Here is an 18,715-nt window from a genome sequence, read left to right as displayed (position 1 = left end):
TCCTCCCCGAGGTCATCTGAATTCACAGAACGTTCTTCCAGCCTGAGAATGGAAGCCGGCTTTGCTGGCCCCGCTCATCACTTCAGAGGACAGAGCCCTGGGCCTCAATGCCCAGAATAAAGCATCTCCCTGGGGTGGAGCCCCCAGGGGCAGCTCCTCGGCTGCCCTGGCCCCAGGGAGCCCCAGGCACCCAGGACCGACCGCATCAGAAAGCTGCCCATTTTCGGAAGAAGGGGCGGATGGAGCGGGCCCAGGGGTGCGCGGCTGGTCCACGAACGGGGAAGCAACACCAAACACACGGGGAGGGGGAGGGGCAGACATCACTCCCTAAAATACCTGCATGCTCTCCAGCGTGTTCTGGGTGAAAAGCAAAGCGAGACACAACGACAGGAAGATGTTGTGAATAAAAGAAGACACAGATTCTCAGTGCATCTGCACTGCCTTTTCCGTTTTTCCAACCGAAGCACGTTACGCCCATCCCCACGTGCCGGGGCACGCACGGCCGCCAGCGCCGGGGGACATGACCTCTGCGGGGCTGTCACAGAGCGGCAGCTCAGAAGGCGGATAAAAACAACACGGACGATCAGATCGATGGGCTTGGGGTGATGGGAAAAGAGAAACTGCACTTCCAGCCAGGAGACTATGTAAATCAAAGTGCGGTGAGTGATGCTGGCGGGGGAATGAAGTGATTTTTCAGGGAGATGTACGGCCCTTTGGAGGCCTGTTCCCAGTCTCCTGGGTTATATATTTCCCACTCTGCAATTTATTACTCTCAGCTCTCCAGATATTCATTAGCTAATGGACGCTTTCAAAAAATCAATTTTAATACCTATGACCGCAATGATGAAACCTTTTCCTGGGGGAGGAATAGATTTTAAAAAGCAACGCAAGAGATGAATATATTCTGTTTTAAGTGGCCGCTGGTCCCCTGGGGACGAGAGACAAGGTCATCTTTAAGAGGACAGGTGCTTCCCATGTGCGGCGGTGGCAGCCCGGCGGAAAGGCCCTTTTGGCCTTTCCTGATGGGACGGAACTAGGGGAGGAGGCCTCGTGGGGCCACCCCAGCTGTGCAGACACAGCCCGCTGCCGTGTCTGTAGTGAGGAGTCAGGAACTGGGTGACCTCTGTCTTCGGCAGGGACACTCCTTACGTCCATTTATCATATGCATGAGGAACGCAGACGGCAAAGGCCCCGGGGTGATCCCAGGAGTTCCCCCTGCTCCCGAGGATGCTGGCAGCAGGCCATCAGCCAGGGACAGAAGAGTGGTCCAGACATGCCCCCCACTTCCGGCCAAGCCCCCACCACCAGGGCCAGTGAGAAAGGCCTCTGGGCAGCTGGGGAGGGTCGCTCCCGCTGTGCTCACGGGGACGGTGCCCGTGGCAGCACCTTGACCGTGTTCACTGCTGTGATTCCTGCCAACGCCCCCCTCAGATGCCAAGTGCTTCCTTGGGCTTAGTGCTGTCACTTACAACTCCCCCATTCATCTGTCACCCATAGGAATGGCCCATCCCCCGACCTTTCTCCTCGAGGAAATCACGCCCCCCAAGTGAGCGGGCTCACCCTCCTTGCTTTCCATCCAGGAGGAGCCAGCAGAGGAGAGCAGACCACCTCTGAGACCCACAGTTCTGATGCTGGCTGTGTGGCCACAGGAAAATTGCTTAACTTCTCTGTGCCTCACTTCCTCACGTGTAAAATGGGAACCATAATGGCGCCTATCATATAGGCTGCTTGAGTAACCGGTACCCAGCGGGCACTCAGTAAAGGTTAGCTATTGCTTCCATGAGGCATTAACGCAATATCCCCTGACCTCGCCCACCCCCAGGAAGAAAGCCGTCATGGCCGGTTCGCTTACCTCTAGCAGCTGCACTGCGCCTTCGTGTTCTTTCTTAGCTTCAACCTGAGCCTTTTTTGATGATAAAAAAACAGAAGAGTGAACGTTTAAAGGGAGAAAAAGAGAATTAAAGATTAATGTCTAAATTATCCGGGAGTGTGGGTCATTGCTTTTTATTCCTCTAATAAACCCCTAAATTCTAAGGGTCTAAAGCAGTTCTCATTTGTCTCTCCCTTTGGGCAAGAGGAATGGATTCGGGTTTGATGCTCTTTGTAAAAACTGGAAAGCGCCCCTGATGTGGCAGAGAACAGGGAGGCAGGTGGGATGCAGCTGGTGCAGGAGGGGAGGAGCCGGGTTCTATTCTTGAGAAGGGGCCACACACACGGTCAGAGGCTGAACCCAGACGGCAGGATCATTCTTCCCAAAGCCTCAGGGAGCACCATAATTTTCTCAAATGTCCTTAACTGCTTGAGAAATAAAACACAATCATGCGAACTTGACCCCTAGATAAACGAAGGTCTGCTGAAATCCCACCAGGTCCTGAGAAGGAGCTGCCCGGGTGGTCCTGAGCGCCCAGGCTCTCAGCTGTAGCAGGGGGGCTGCCTTCTTCAAATTATCTGACACAAAGCCATCAGCTCCACAGAGTAAGAAATTGTACAAGTTTCACCAAAGAAATTTCTCAGGACGGCTGCTGCCCAGGCCACACGGTAAGTTCACGCAAACCTGAGATGCAACATCATTATTTCCTGTCCTCACGGACCCTGAAGTTCTAATACTGTGATGACAGTAAATATCTGTCGTGTTTACCTGCCTGGAACTATGTCCTGGGAAGAGGTCCTGACTTTGCTGGGGATGCACTGAGTACATGAGCAGGGTTCTAGACTCACAGTGATGGGTTAGTGGGTGAGTGCATGATCCAGTTACAACAAAGAGACTCTGCCTGGGAATGCTGGGAGGAAGGGAGGCCCCTCGCCTTTGGAACTTGAGGCCGAGTGGAGGAGAGTCTGGAGCAGCTGCAGCCACCTTGCCACCATGAGGGGCAACCTTGGAGCAGCCAGGGGCCTTGACGTGGAGACCAGAAATGAAGCCAAGGGAGAGCAGAGGCAGGAGAGCCACGGAGGTCTGAAGGGATTCGGGAGGTGCTGGGTTCAACCATGCCTGAAGCCAGCTTGATCTGGGCCCTGGACCCAACCGCACCTGAAGCTAGATTTTCAGTTGCGTGTACAACCGAAATTCTCTTTTTGTGTTTTTTTGTCACTTGAAACCAGGAGTCCTAATGAGCACAACTGTCAATTGCCGAAGGCACGACACTCCCCGTTTTAAAGTTGGAGACACCAAAATTTAGTGAGAGGGTGCGGGTGTCGTAAGACGGAGGAGGAAGGCCTGTCCCCACATCACCACCTTGATGCCTCCCATCAGACTGGTCTCCCAGGTCTCACAAACGTTTAGAGATGCTCTCCTGGCGCTGTAGGGTAGCTGCCTCTGAACACTGAGCACTAAGGGAGAGTCCGTATTTCAAACTGAGACTCACAGTTAGAATTCTCATTTCTGGGGGTATACTTTTCTCCAGGTGCCTGGAGAATAATGAGGAGAAGAGGTCACATCATAAATAAGCCAGTGAGCGCTATCTTAACAGCTTCTGCTTCTCACTTGAAAACTTCCGTGAGTCGGAAAGAGGGAAGGGCTTGGCTTCTCCAGCACAGACTAAAAGCGAAAAGTAGCCTGAGATTTCCATAGAGTTCATTCATATGCATTTCATTCTCACATATTTCCAATGAGGCTGTTAAGAGCTGGGGAAGTGAACAGAACCCAGCAAATTAACTAGACCATTCTTGAATTCAGCTCCGTCTTCAAAGGCTCAAAATTATTCCTTTCAAAGCAAAAACAACAAGAGGGACAATAAATCACGAAATAGGAAAAAAAGACAAACAACCAGAGAACGTACAAGGATTATATAAATAACACCATCATTGAGCCACTTGAGTCAAAGATAGTTTTCAAATGGCAGAATGAAAAACAACTAAAAACGCCATCGCAGGCTGTTAAGACAGAGCCAAGCTGGCAGTGACAACTTCGTTTCTGGCTTCAAGTGAAAGTCAGGAGTTCGTTTTTGTAGGCTACTTGCAAGCTGGCCATTTGGGCATCAGAATAGATGGTTAAAATTAACAGTTAAAACTGGCAGCACTGAATCCTTGCAGGATCTAAGCAACAGCCTAAGCAAGGCTCACTTCGGGGGCCACTGCCAGCGCACAGGGGAAGCTGAGATCTTCACGCAGACACGGTTTCCTACGGAACACGGTGAATTTGAGAGGGACCATGACTCCTAGGGAGGCCCGCAGTCCTGCTGTCAGAAGAAGGGGCCCGTCATCCAGGGGACCAAATGTCCAGGGGGTGGGTTGACACCGCAGCGCGCACATTTGTTTCAGGGGAGGCATAGCTGTGTAGAGGGGATGTAGCTTTCCCGCTGCCAAAGCTCTGGACATGCGGCTCAGACAGACTGGACACGTAATACTCAGAATAATAAGGACCCAAGCACCTTGGTGATGGGGTTGGGAGTGTGCATGCTGGTTGGTATGAGCAGGGGGACGGTCATTTTTGGGTCCTGTTAATCTCAGCTCCACAGAAAAGTGAACACGATTCATGGACTCCAGACTGAGGGCTATACAGACCCTCAACTCAGGTCCCTGAGTTCCACAGAGCTGAGGAAGCCATGAACCAATATTCCAGGCATGTGTCATAGGAGAAAACAAGAACTGAATGAACTCGGAGGGTCAGCCTGCGATCCCCCCTCCCACCATCCACGTACAACGACTAAATCCAACACATCCAAGGGGAGCACTTGCCATGGAGGCAAAGCGCTCTTACGGGATGTGGGGGGAGTCTGGCTTCTTTTAGCAACCCACGTGTCAGTAATGGCCTTAAACCTGGAGCCTTCATTTCCCACATGGGAGGAATTTGAAAGGACAGTCACACTGATCAAATCTGCAGACGAATTTTAAATGTGGAAAAACTCTTTTGCTCATACATCTGGATTATTATAGCTGCTAATTGTAATAAGACAAAGACGTAACCCGCACGAGAAACTGGAAATCCAAAGCAGCTAAAGCAGCTGGACTCCGGTCGCCGTTTCCCTAGAGACATCGGGGTCGGAGTCAGGCCTCCAGGTCCTGCATGTAAGGGGACCCGCATCCCACAGGTTCCGGGTGACGGCTGACCGCTGCCACCACTCATGCATTCAACAGACATTCATAGAGGATTGCCTAGAACTTAACCGTCAGTTATCCTGGTAATTTCATATGACCATGAACTACATCAGTGGATGGAATCTTACTAGGTCTCCCATTCGTTCATCCACTCATTCATCCAAAGTTCCCAAGCATCTCCATTTATTCACTCATTCATTCCCCCAGTAATTCATCCATCCATTCATTCATTCATTCAAAGTTGCTAAGCATCTCCATTTATTCATTCATTCATTCCCCCACTAATTCATCCATTCATTCGTTCAAAGTTCCCAAGCATCTTCATTTATTCATTCATTCATTCCCCCAGTAATTCATCCATTCATTCAAAGTTCCCAAGCATCTCCATTTATTCACTCATTCGTTCCCCCAGTAATTCATCCATTCATTCATTCAAAGTTGCCGAGCATCCCCATTTATTCATTCATTCATTCCCACAGTAATTCATCCATTCATTCATCCATTCATTCAGTTCCCAAGCATCACTTGTCGAGTACCTGCTCTGTGGCAGGCAATGTTCTGTGAGCGCAGGCAATAGGCAAACAGGTACATCAGAGAGCAAGTGGCATCACTACACGGGCTGAGGCGGCAGAGAGCGGCAGCGCTGGCGGGAGGCCAGGTGGAGACCTCAGTGACAGCAGTAAGCCAGCTCTGCCGTTATCTGGGGACCAGGCATTCTGGGTGGAGAGTGACACAGGACAGGAGGAGACAGAGGCAGGCGGGGACTTCAAGATGGTGACACGTGCATTCCAGGTACTGGGCCCAGAGCGTGCTGCACTGAGAGCAGATGTTCACGGCGTAGCTTTTCGTATTACCGCCATGGTGCACGGCCTACGTGCGCAGCCTCGCGCACGCTCACGGCTGTGCCTTAGCCCCTATGTGGCTGACACAGGATGCTCAGGCGCTCTTTCTGAATGAATGGAAGTGAGGATGCTTGCCTCAGCCCCTGGCACCCCGATCTCCACGAGCAGGCGTCCCGTGGAGAAGTCCTCGTAGATGGGACTCGCTCTGCTTGGACTTTGAATTTTTAAGCTATGCCTCCACCAGCTACCAGAGATAAGGGGTGGCTGATGGCCCTATCTTACCCTGATTCCCATTAGAATAGCCGCGGGCAGTTTGATCATTCGTTCATTCTTTAACCGAACAAGTGTTTCCACTTGCACATTCCTTCACCTGCTTCTGCCAACCACCGTATTGAGCGGAGGGATGAGCTGAGCCTCCGGGGGGAGAGGCTCCCTGGGGAAGGTTCCGGGCGCCTGACCTTCCAGCTGGCTGAATGCCCAGACCTTCCTTAGGGTGGCCAGGTCCAGAGGTGAGGCTGAAACCACAAAGGGATCTCCAAGGAGTGTAAAATGTCAAAAAATCCACCTACATTTCGTGGGAAAACAGCTTCCTTAGACACATCCTGTATATCAAGAAAAAAATATATTATGGGATCCAGGAAGCAGCGGATCCAACAACGTACGGAAAGGCGTGAAGGGAATTCCCAAGGTGACGGCGAAGGGCATTTCCAGGCCCAGCTCGCATTTGGCCTCCGGAGCCACCAGCCTGCACAGGAGGAAGAGGCCGGGCTCCAGGCAGGACGTCTCAGGGGAAATGGAATTAAAACGTCCCCTGGAGCAGGACATGTCGAGAGGAATTCTACAGCTTTGGCGGAAGGTTTAGGAACAGGGGAGTGATGGGTACACAGAGGACTGAGCAAACACACAGAAGGAGGCAATTCACTCCAGGGAAAAGGAAAAGCGGTACAAAAAGGAAATGCTGCCCTTTGCAGAGCCTGACAGGTCGTGTGCGGAGCACGCGTTGCGGAGGATGGAACAGAATTCAACTGGGGACATGACGCTTGAGATCGTCCAAGCTGGATGTCTAGCTGGACAAAAGAAGTGGGGTTCAGAGGCAGAATGTGACTTGGAGAACCGAATCTGGCGGCTGGCACACAGGTGGCATTCAAACCCACGGGGACCTAGCGAGTGTAGGTCAAGAAGAGACGTGGTTGCGGACTGATTCTTGGGGATGTTCAGAGGGCGTCTGTGGGGAAGGAGGAAAGCTGGAAGAGGGTGGGGCCCTGGAAGCCTGGGGGGTGGGGAGGTGGACCCCCTCAAACTGTGCCTCTGGATCAAAGAGGATGAGGGCAGGGCACTAACCACTGAGCAGGACGTCCCGGGTGACTGAACAAGAGCCACGGCACTGGGGAGATGAAGGTGGGGCCCATGGGAGTGGGTTCAAGAAATATGGGGATTTTCAACAGCACGGATGCAACTACAGGTGATCATACTAAGTGAAGCAAGTCAGACAGAGAAAGACAAACACCGTAGGACATCACTTACACGTGGAATCTAAAATACGACACAGATGAACGTATCTGCACAACAGAAATGGACTCACAGACCTACAGAACAGACTGGCGGTTGCCAAGGGGGAGGGCGTTGGGGAGGGATGGAGTGGGAGGCTGGGATTAGCAGAGGCAGGCTCATCTATGGCGTGGGTGAACAACAAGGTCCTACTGTAGAGCACAGAGAACTATATCCAGTATCCTATGATAAACCATAGTGGGAAAGAATATTAAGAAAAAGAATGTGCGTGTGTGTAGCTGAATCACTTTGCTGTGCAACAGAAATTAACACAACGATGTATATCAACTATACTTCAATTCAAAAAAAAAAGAAATAATGGGAGTTGTAGTCAGAGAGAATAGGCGGCCCCTTGGAGATATCTCACACTGTGGTCTCATGAGAATCAAATTGGAACTCAGAGAGCTCTGGTGACTTTTACTGAGGTGGGGGGACAAGGGCTAGACTGTCCTTCCATACGACGTGAGCACTTGCATAACGGGTGTCAGCCACACATTTCAACTTCACCCCATCTAAAGCCGTTGCCCTCATCAGTCTCTCACTTCATTCATTCTCTCATTCATGGGTTTTCCTTCATGCATTTTCTTGATCTGAACTTATTGAATTCTTCATGTACTTGTTCACTTACTCTCACTCTGTAAGGCAGAGGTCTTGTCCTACCCTGAAGGAAGGAAGGAAGGAAGGAAGGAAAGAAGGAAGGAAGGAAGGAGGGAAGGAAGGAAGGAAGGAAGGAAGGAAAGAGGGAAGGAAGGAAAGAAGGAAGGAAGGAAGGAGGGAAGGAAGGAGGGAAGGAAGGAGGGATCAGGGCAGCAGGTGCAACACGAGGGCCATCCGTGCTGTAAATCAAACGGACGCGCAAACGCTGGAGAGAACTCATCGGTCTTTGCTCCATTCAAGTCTCAACCTTTCTCTTCTAACACTTTTTTTAAAAAGAAAATCAGAGCTCTAAGAAATTACGAAGTTGACACATTCATCCTTCATTAGTTTTTCTTCCTGTGCTCCCCCACTGATGAAGCATCCGAGTGTCCAAAATAGAGACAAGGATGAACACAGGGGGAAAATGAAGCACAAGAAGCTGGACGGTGCTCAGGGGACACTGGGAGCTGAATGACGGACCTGGCTCTAGTGCACTGTCCCCGGCATCAAGTGCTTCGTAAATAAAACTCCAAGCTCGTGGAAAATGATGCTCTGCTGAGAAAATTCGACCTGTCTCCCTTGCTGGACAATACTTGTATTTCTGTCGGAGTATTGTCTGTCCTAGAAATTCCCAGCCTGGGGGCATGGCTTCTGGGGAGGCAGTGAAGGAGCGCGCATACCAGGCAGGTCTCTCCAGGCACCGAAAGGTCCCTCACACGTGGCGGGAGAAGGTAAGAGTAACATCACTGTCTGCATCTCCCAGCAATACCCTTTCTGGATAGCATCTAATGAAACACTGCTGCTCAGCGGGCCAGCCAACTCGCTATGACAGGTCACAAGGACTGCAACTGTGTCCATCGCACCGGCCCGATGAAATCTATCCTTAGTGCGAGGTCTCCGTAAATGATAACAGAAACAGCATCAGAAGTTACCTGCCCGATGCCACACGCTCCGCTAATGAACTCGGGAGCAGAAAAACCACTCTGACAGATAGGGGTCACCACCCAGGCAGGGTAAGCCATCGTGTCCTTTATTTGAGATCAAAGACCTGGAGGGACTGTCGGGGGATGGAAGGACCCACCGACTGGAGGAAGAGGTGTCTGCTGCGCATCCCATCTGGCGCCGGGTGGCGTCTGGGACCAGCACCTGTGCCAACGGTCACACTGTGCCCTGGCTGGAAAGACCGGCTGCCCTCCCACGGGTGGGGGGCACCGGGCTTTGGGAAAGAAACGTAGTGAGAGATAGACACAGGGACCCAAGACCCATGGCTCTGAAAGAGGAATCCTCAGACGCATTTGGAGAGGGCCAAGAGGACCGAGGCCTGTGACTAAGGATGGGGCAGGAAGGAACTTTCCTGGTCCCCAAACCATCACAAGTGACATGGGGATACACATTCTGAACCGCTCAGTGCCCCAATCCCCTCCCCGCCTCCCTCCCTCTGGTTTCTGTTCTTTCGTCTTCCTCCCCTCTTCTCTCTCCTTATTTCTCTCCTTTTCTTTCTTCTTTCTGTGTTACCTGTCTCTCTCTTTCTCTCCTTGTCTCTCTCTCTCTCCCTGTCTCTCTCTCTCTCCCTGTCTCTCTCTTTCTCTCCCTGTCTCTTTCTCTCTCCCCGTCTCTCTCTCTCTCTCCTCGTCTCTCTCTCTCTCTCCCCGTCTCTCTCTCTCTCTCCCCGTCTCTCTCTCTCTCTCCCCGTCTCTCTCTCTCTCTCCCCGTCTCTCTCTCTCTCCCCGTCTCTCTCTCTCTCTCCCTGTCTCTCTCTTTCTCTCCCTGTCTCTTTCTCTCTCCCCGTCTCTCTCTCTCTCTCCCCGTCTCTCTCTCTCTCTCCCCGTCTCTCTCTTTCTCTCCCCGTCTCTCTCTCTCTCTCCCCGTCTCTCCCTCTCTCTCCCCGTCTCTCTCTCTCTCTCCCTCTTGTCCTTCGTTCATGAGATCATGCTGCACATATTTCTCTGAAATTTGATTTGCTCACTTAGCAGACTGTGATGTAAACCTCCCCAAGAGAGCAGCTGCAAACCAAAATGATTCCTCCCAAGGCTGTCGCGCCGCTCTGTGGCATGGATGCCCCGCGATTCACACAACCACACCCTGGGGTGAGCATTCGATTTAACCCCGTTACCTGTGCCCACACTGCAGGACTGCAGACCAAACCAAACCATCATTGTGAACGGGTTCCTGTGTCTCTTACAGGGCATATTCGGCATATCCCCAGAATGGAAGGTTGCAGGGTCAAAATAGACCTGTGTTTTTAGCTTTCATTGACGCTGTCAGGTTGCTTGCCCCCAGAGCTGAAGCAATTCATACCCTTTTCCATAATCCACAGGCGTGCCATTTTCCCTACAATTTCGCCAGCATCGACTGTTAGAGCTTTTCCTTTGATTTTTTTGCAGTTTAGAACATAATCGCAAGTCAACCTGGGAGCAACTAGAGAGCACGGGGACTCGTTCCGCGCCAGGAAGGAGAGGCAGGCGCTCCCTAGCCTGCGAGCAAGGGCTCAGGAGAGCAGCCAGCCACCCGCACCCAGGCCCCCTCCGCCGCCCGCGTCCTCCCAGCCGCCAGCCTCAGCCCGGCTCACCTTCTGCAGGAGGTCGATTTCCTGCTGCTTGGCGCTGAGGACGGCCAGGGCTTGTTCATGCTCCAACTGCAGCTGCTGCCGCCGTTCCGCGGCCTCTCGCATGTGCTGCGTTGGGGGGAGGGCAGGTCAGGTCAGCCCAGCGCCCGGCAGGGAGCTGCGTCCTGGGTCCCCACGGCCGGCTCCCCACTCTGACTCACCGCCTGCATCCCCGGCTTCTCCCGAGGGCAGCAGGGACCAGCCGGGGAAACCCTCACACCCACAAGCCTCCCTCCCCCGTTTTCACATTTTCTAGTTTACATGCCAGGAGCACGTGAGCAGAGCTGCAGGTTCCCGTGCTGTGGAGGTGAAGCTCTCTTCTTCCTGTTTGGAAAAAATCCTCCCTTCTCTCCGTGTTTTCCCCCCAGGTCTTCTGCAAATACCAGCCAAGACCTATGGACTTTTCCCTACATAGGGGTACTGTTCCAAGCTGTTTACTACCATTTAACTCATGTCATCCACAATAATCGTAGGAGGGAGGTACTGTAACTAGCCCCATTCTACAGATGGGAAAACTGACACACCAAGTTTTCCTTGTTTGTCACACATGGTGAGTGGCCGTTTGGGATTCAAATCGGACGCCTCCGTGGAGCCTCTGAATCTCAGGGTTTGGTCCTGTCCGCTCGCCCTGGGGAAGCGGGGTGCTCAGCCCCAGCAAGTCCAAATGCCCCCTCATTTGTCCCTCTGCAAAGGTCCCACCGAGGCAGGGAGTCCCAGGGCTGGACCCTTCCTCTGATCGGAGCATCTTCTCCCCACCTCTGATGATTTCTTGTCACCCAAAGTCATCCCCCAGGAGAACCCACCAGCAAGCATCCCAGGACACCGGGACCTCCCCGGCCCTAACAGCGACCACCTGTGAACCCTGGTGGGGAGGAAATATGAGAAATGACACCATGTAGAAAAAAGGCGTGGGTGGGATAGACTTTCACACAGGCAGAATCACAGGGAATGCACAACATTTGGATTCAGCTTCCTCCCCTCCCTCCCTCCCTCCCTCCTTCCCTCCCTCCCTCCCTCTCTTCTTCTTTCTTTCCTATTTCTTTTTTATAACGAGATCTATGCCAAAGATGGCTTAGCAATCAACATTTTAAAAATCTGGATCTTTTCCCAAAAGTTTTAGCGATGTGTCCCACCCGGAAGGGCTGGCAGAGGCTGAGTCAGAGCTGTTCCCTTCCCGAGCACACGCCTCCTTTTTGCCGCTGTCCCTGCAGACCCAGTCTCACCTTCCTGTGACCTGACATCTGAGGGCATGACCCCTGTTATACAGACAGGAGATACCTTGATATAATGGGGAAGGGACCCTAACATACCTTCTTCCTTAGGTTGAATTTGTTGATGACTTCTTATTATTACTTCTAAATTTTGTTTTAATTCTTTTACTTATTTTTATCCCCCAGGCTGGGGAAGGGGTCTCGGAGAGATAAGGGCAGAGAGGCAAATTTATTCTCTTCACCATTTTTCCCAAGTCCATCCCACCCACTGCCACCAAAAGCTCTTTCCTTCCGGGAAAGATCTTGGCACTCAACACTTTTAACCACAGATGGGGAAGCTTTGCAGGTTCACATCCCAAAGTTCTACTTTTTTTTTTTTTTTTGCATTAAAAAGTGAAGTCTTCCTGCAGCCCGTGTTGCACGTGTTACATGCGTGGCGACATCACGCTCTGGCTTTGTCTCCAGTTTGGGGCTAAACAACCTTGCAGCCCCTCTGCTGTCTCACTTCCCTGGGAAGTTGCAATTTCTTAGCCCCTCGGTGGACGAGTGCTGGTTTCACTGTTGCTATGGAAACTCTCACCAGAACCCAGGATCCTGGAAAGTTAGAACCCCTCAAACATGAACCAAATCCCCTGAAAAGGTGGAAATGGGTGTGTTTGTCAGTGACTATAACCTGCCCCGAGCTGGGACTGGAATGGGCCATTTGTGTCTGTATGTGGGCGGGAGGAGAAACAGCACACATGCAACTTCTTGCGTCTGCTCCAGTCTCCAGCCTTCCTGGTCTGACTGCGCCTCGCCTTCCTGGACAGGAGAGGGGTTATTGCTACGTAGCTTCCCAAGAGCCAGTCTTGAACACAGCTCTCCCGGCCCTGCGGAGCTCTGATTACCAACTTGGGCCTAGCAATTTCTAATGACCTCTTGTGGCAGATTCGACTCCCCCCTGCCGACCACCAACCCACCCTGATTCCCCGACCGGTGGCCCAAGGCACCAGGCATTTTCAGGAACACTAAGACGAACCCCCAGAGCCTTTAAACATGTCAGGAATTCTCTGAGCTTCCAAGAAGCTTTGGAAATTCTTCCACAAACACTTCTCACCGACTCAGAGGGATATTACTTTTGTCTGGTATTGGGTTTCTTCTTAAGGGCACTAGAGTTCATTAGTACTTATCCTCCACCAACTTTCATGGGGTTGTCAGAGGGTCGATGGGACCGTGTGTGTGAGGCTTCTCGCTCTAGAGAGGAGTATTTCTGTTCCATTCCTTCATTCATTTACTTCTGTATATTTATTCATTCAACCAACATTTACCGGGTACCTGTCATGTGCCACGACGCTGGGCATCAAGAACAACAGGGTCCTGCCTCCACGGATGGACATTCTAATTGAGCGAGCGGGTAAGAAAGGACATAGCAAAGCAAATAAACAAGGAAATGTCAATTGCAACAAGAAGCGTTAGGCTGAACCACTGAAGTTGATATGCAATCATTCTGACCTATAAGACTGGCTATTTCACATAGCCTAATCCTGTGATGAAATGCCAATCCAATACTATAATGAAGATTCACTCGCTCACTCATTCATTCATTCAACAAACAATTACCAAGTACTTGTCATGTGTCAGTCACCACCCTGGGTTCTGAAGGTGACGGCAGTGAAGACAAACACACACAAAACCAAGTCTCTTGGAGTTTACACTCGAGAGGGAGAGACAGACCCTACCCACGTATATTAAACAATGTGGAGTGTGTCAGGTGGTCCTAAGTGTTAAGGAGAAAAATACGGCGTGGGACGGGGGGCTACGGAGCTGCAGGTGTAGCAGAGGCTGGCAGTATTCACTGAAGTGGCCGGAGCCTCCCCAAGAAGAAGCGGAGACCAGAGGCTGGTGACGGAGCTCCGCCCCGCTCCCCGAGGAAGGGCTGTGGGTGGAGTCCAGGCGTGGGAACAGCATGGCGCCTGGATGCCGCCCATTCCCACCGAGCCGAGGCACTGAGCCAGGCTGCTAACAGGACTGTGGAGCACGGAGGCTGCACTGAGCTCCTAGGAAGCTTCCAGAAGGTTCCCTGCTCCAGACACCGCTCTCTGGTGCGGACAATGTCCCACAGGAGGGAAAGGGAGCCTTTAATCCTCCATCACTTCAAGGAGGAACGTCTTTCCAGAGTGTGCCTGACGATTTCCCCTTTGGTCTTTTTGGCCCAAACTGGCCAGATGCCCACCCTGAGGCCAACCCCTGGCCGCCACAGGCTGAGGGGTCTTTGCACCCAGAAGGTGGGTCGTGCCCCTCCTCTGCTCAGAGCCCCTCAGTGGTCCTCATGACACAGAGTAAGACCGCAGTGCTGCTGTGGCGGTGAGGCTGCACTCTGCCCGCCTCTCCCGCTCTGCTACACACACCCGGGCTTTCCTACTCTTTCCAAAGACCAGGCAAACTTCCACCTCAGGGCCTTTGCACATGCTGTTCCCTCTGCCGGTCACACTCTTCCCCCATCCCCAATACTGGAAGCGCTTGTTCTCTCAAAGTCCAGGCTTTGCCCAAATACCACCTTCTTGGTGAAGCCATATTTAAAACTATAACCAACCCCCCTGCAGCATCCTTTTCTCCACCCTGCTTTATTTCACTCCAGAGCACTTCTCACCATCTAATATATTTCACACTTTACTAGCCTACTGTCTGCTTCCCCTCCCTAGGATGTAAACAGGCTCCTGTCTCAGGCTGTGGTCCCTGCCCTGGACAGGTCACTCAGTAAATAAGCCATCCGTTGTGATCTTCCCTCATGACTCCTTGGACTCAGCTCTGACCACCCAGTCTGTTCCAGCCACACTGGCCTCGGCCCAGCTCCGGGAATTTTCTGAACATTCCCCAGCAGGTGCTTGCAGGGACAGTGATGGTGGAGGTGTGTTTCCGGTATCTCAGGTCAATAAAAGTGCAGGGTGAGGTGATCAAGAACCAGACTGCCTGGGTTCAAATCCCAGCTCTGCTGCCTCTAGCTAGTGACTTAACCTCTCTGGGCTTCATTTCCTTCTTCGGGATGAACTGTTTATTAGCATATGGATCAACTTTTCGATGGGTAGTTAACAATGTTGATTAGTTAATTAGGAATGAACACCTGCTTCGAAAAGGGGTTCTGAATATGACATGACTTAGGGTAGTACCTGGCATCTATGAAGCCTATTACCTTTCACTCTGAATATAAGAAAACCCCTTCCCATGGACCTCATGCAGTATCATGTAAGGCAGGACCCTGTAATGCAGCTTCGTGTAATAAAGTGTCATGTGATACAGTACCATGTGGTAGAGCATGATGTAATTTGGCATCGTGTAACAGAGCATCACGTTATGAAGTATCACGCAATTCAGCATCACGTAACGCAGCATCATGTAATGCAGCATCATGTAACGCAGCATCATGTAACGCAGCATCATGTAACGCAGCATCATGTAACGCAGCATCATGTTATGAAGTATCACGTGATGCCACTTCAGTATAAAACTCAAGGTGCACGGGGCAGGGGGGTCGGGGTAGAAGGTATTCGGTGACCAGGGACTCTACCAGCAAGGCAGTGAGTGACTAGGATGATGGCATTGGTAAGATGGTGCAGTTAAACAAAATGTGCTACCATTCAGTAAGCACTTACTGAGTACCAGGCCCTGTCTCACCCAGTGCTGAGAGCTGTGTGCTGTGCTCACCGTTACAACAGGCCACAGACTCAGGGAAGCTGAGCGCCTTGCTTAAGGCCACACAGGGTGCTGCTGCAGAGCCTGGAAGCCATCCCAAGAACGGCAAACCACAGAGCCAGGGTCCGCCCAACCACTGACCCTTTGCTGGCCTCAGGCCACTTCTCCTCCATGGCCATCTTCACCGTGAAACTCTACCAGGGGCAGATCCACTTTTTCAGGCTCCCAAAGAGCGAACCTGGCTGGGATGGACAGTTAGGCAGCCGTTCCAGCTAATCTTTGCGCTTCTGTTTATTCCGGAAGTGGTCAGTGCCAAACGCAGCCTGTGTAATCTTTATTTAGCTTTGAGGGAAGTTATTAGTGGAAAGAAGGAAACCATCTTCCTTACGAGGATTCATTAGAAAGACGAACTGAATACAAAATTGCTCCAGGTGTGCGGTCCCAGGCATCGGGGTCACTGAAGGACAGAGGGGCCACAGGCACTTAGCGGGCTCCTTGCTTAGAGGCAAGAGGGAGACGGGGGTGTGTAGGTCAGGTGCATGGGAACAGCTGGGATGGAAATAGCTGTCCTCGGGCTGAGGGACCAAGTCAATATAAAGTAGTTTTCAGGAAAGGAAAGTGTGTAAAGATCTATGCCCCTCGGGGGTGTTACAGGTCAGGGTTCTCGGCGCTCCTTAATTAACAGAAATTGATAGAAGGCCCGACGAGAAATTCCCGCAAGGCTCTAGTGGGGCCTCTGCTGCAGCAGCGGGGAGCGAAAAACGAACAACAGGTTCCCTTGCCGGCTCCTTATCTGGGCGAGGGTAGGCGTGGGTCCAGGCGGCTGGGCAGAGGATAGCTTAGGTGGTGTTGAGGGCGGGGGCCCTGCGCAGTGCCCTGCCTTTGCTCCTGACACCCTGTTTTTCCTCCAGGCTCTTCAGAAGCAGCAGCTGGATTTTGGGGGGTCTTTTTGTACCTTGTTGTCCATAACTTGCGCCAACTGCAGACGCGCGCAGTTATTCTTAGTCCCTTACGGCTTCTTTGTATTTTATTGCTTGAGGAGACATTTGTCCAGGCACAGGCACTGCAGCAGAGGGTCCAGGTCTCAGCCTGTCTCAGAGGGACATGGTGTTCGAGGTTAATTATGATGGGCGTCGCAGCTCGGGGGACAAGATTAGCTGGGAACTTTTTTAGTTTCTTTTGCATCTTCCCACATCCTACCTGTCCCTTCAAAGCCATGTTCCCCTCCAGCGGCTGCCCATGTATCTGCTTCTTTTCTCAACACACTGCTTACGGGGTGTCTCTCTACTCACTGTCTCCACGACCTCACACCCCACTCGCCCTTCAAAGCTTCTTCACCTTGGCTCCCCTACCACCACTCAGCCGGCAGCCTCCTGCCAAGATGACCAAGGGGCTCCCTGCTGTCCAAGCCAGCGGTCACTTCTCTGCCCAGGGACCCCATGTCTCAGCAGCATGTAACATGTAACATGGCGGAGGGTCATGAAACACCCTCCGCTCCTGGCCCGGGGATCTCCACGCTGGCCCGGTGTCCCCTCTTCCTCTCCACTCCTGTCTGATCTCTGAACACTGGAGTGGCCGCTGCTCTGTTGACATTCTTTCTTTACGGGATCTTATCCCACATCACAGTTTAACTGCTGTTTACAAACTCACGCTGCCAAATGAAATGTTTCTCTCTACACTCATATCCAACTGTCCACCCCTCACCTCCACGTGGACGTACAGGAGGAAGCTCAGACTCAGCCTGTCCAAAATAGACTTTGACCTTCTTTCTCCAGCCACCTGTGTCCCCAGCTGCCCCGTTCCAGCAAGGACCCCACCAGCCACTCAGTTCCTACAGCCCAAAGCCAGGAGTCACTCTTGCCCCCTTCCCTCCTTTGCTCGGCGTCCAAGGCTTTAGAAAATCTTGCATTTGCACCAAAACCCTTCCTGGATTGGCTCCTTTCTCCGTGTCCACTGCCGTCACTGCCCGACCGGCCGCTATCACCCCTCGGCCGGACCATAAGCAGACTTGGAGTTGGTCTTCCTGCCATCGGTCCTGCTACCTGACAGGTCCTCAAGAGAGGCCAGGGTGCTCTCTCCCAACCACGGCCATCTGTGATGGCTAATTCTCTGTCAACTCACCTGGGCTGAAGGATGCCCGGAGAGCTGGGAAAGCATGACCTCTGGGTGTGGCTGGGAGGGTGCTTCTGGAAGAGACTAGCATTTGAATTGGGGAACTGAGGACAGCAGATGGTCCCCACCCCACCCCCGTGTGAGAGGACACCATCCCATCTGCCTAGGACCCGAACGGAATGAGAGGCAGAGGGAAGGAGGGATTCACGCTCTCTGCTTGAGCCAGGACATCTATTTCTCCTGCCCTAGGACATCAGCCTCCTGAATCTCATGCTTTGGGGGTCAGACTGGGACTTACGGCATCAGCCCCTGAATTCTCAGGCCTCTGAACTCGGACTGAATTTACACCACCAGCTTTCCCGGTTCTCCAGCCTGCAGCTGGCAGGCAGATCGTGGGATTTCTCGGCCTCCATCATTGCACGAGCCGATTCCTAGAATAAAGCTCCTCTTGTATCTCCATGTCTCTCTCTGTATATGCGACTGGTTCTGTTTCTGGAGAACCCTGACTAATACACTGTCTTCTGCTTCCAGCACTCAATGACTGCCACTGCACTTAGAACAACGTTCAAAATCTTCGCTGCAGCTGATGGGTTCCTCTGTGATGGGGCTGCTTCTCTGCCTAATCCCTTCACTACGCCTTAGCCATGCTGGCCTCTGGTCAGCTCCACTGTCACGTCAAGATCATCCCCACCCCCATGTCTTAGCATATGCCATTCCACCGCCTGAAATGCTGGTCCCTGCATCTTCACATGGCTGGCCCTTCACAGCATGTATCCCCTCCAGAGATTATCTTGTTTATTTATATGTTTATTTATTCTATGTCTTCCCTCCCCCTGCTAATCTGTGAGATCCACGAGGTTAGAGAACTCATCTCCATCTGCTGATACGCCCCAGGGTCTAACACAGTCTCTGGCACACAGTGGGATGGCATAAATGACAGGACAGTGAAGTCCCTTATGCAGAACATTTCCCCGTGGCTCCAGCCCACCCTCACCTCTGGTCTCTCCATCACTGATGGTAGCTATCGTTATTCTGCATGTAACAGATGTACTGTCATT

The 18,715-nt window shown here is 52.1% G+C and overlaps 1 protein-coding gene across 1 annotated transcript in view; it reads right to left on the bottom strand.

Annotated features, from left to right (window-relative positions):
• Positions 1-18,715, bottom strand: part of RIMBP2 (RIMS binding protein 2) — a 258,014-nt gene that overhangs the window by 64,170 nt on the left and 175,129 nt on the right. The window contains exons 5-6 of the mRNA XM_073789923.1: positions 10,630-10,734; positions 1,853-1,903 (exon numbers count right to left, since the gene is read on the bottom strand). Of these exons, the coding sequence (XP_073646024.1) occupies positions 1,853-1,903; positions 10,630-10,731 (153 nt within the window). The 5' untranslated portion in view covers positions 10,732-10,734. The remainder of the gene's footprint in view (positions 1-1,852; positions 1,904-10,629; positions 10,735-18,715) is intronic.

This window comes from Tursiops truncatus, chromosome 13 (assembly GCF_011762595.2).
Source record: "Tursiops truncatus isolate mTurTru1 chromosome 13, mTurTru1.mat.Y, whole genome shotgun sequence".
NCBI classification, from domain to species: Eukaryota; Metazoa; Chordata; class Mammalia; order Artiodactyla; family Delphinidae; genus Tursiops; species Tursiops truncatus.
The sequence above is the reverse complement of the archived record's forward strand: the minus strand, read 5'-3'. Positions and strand labels throughout refer to the sequence as shown.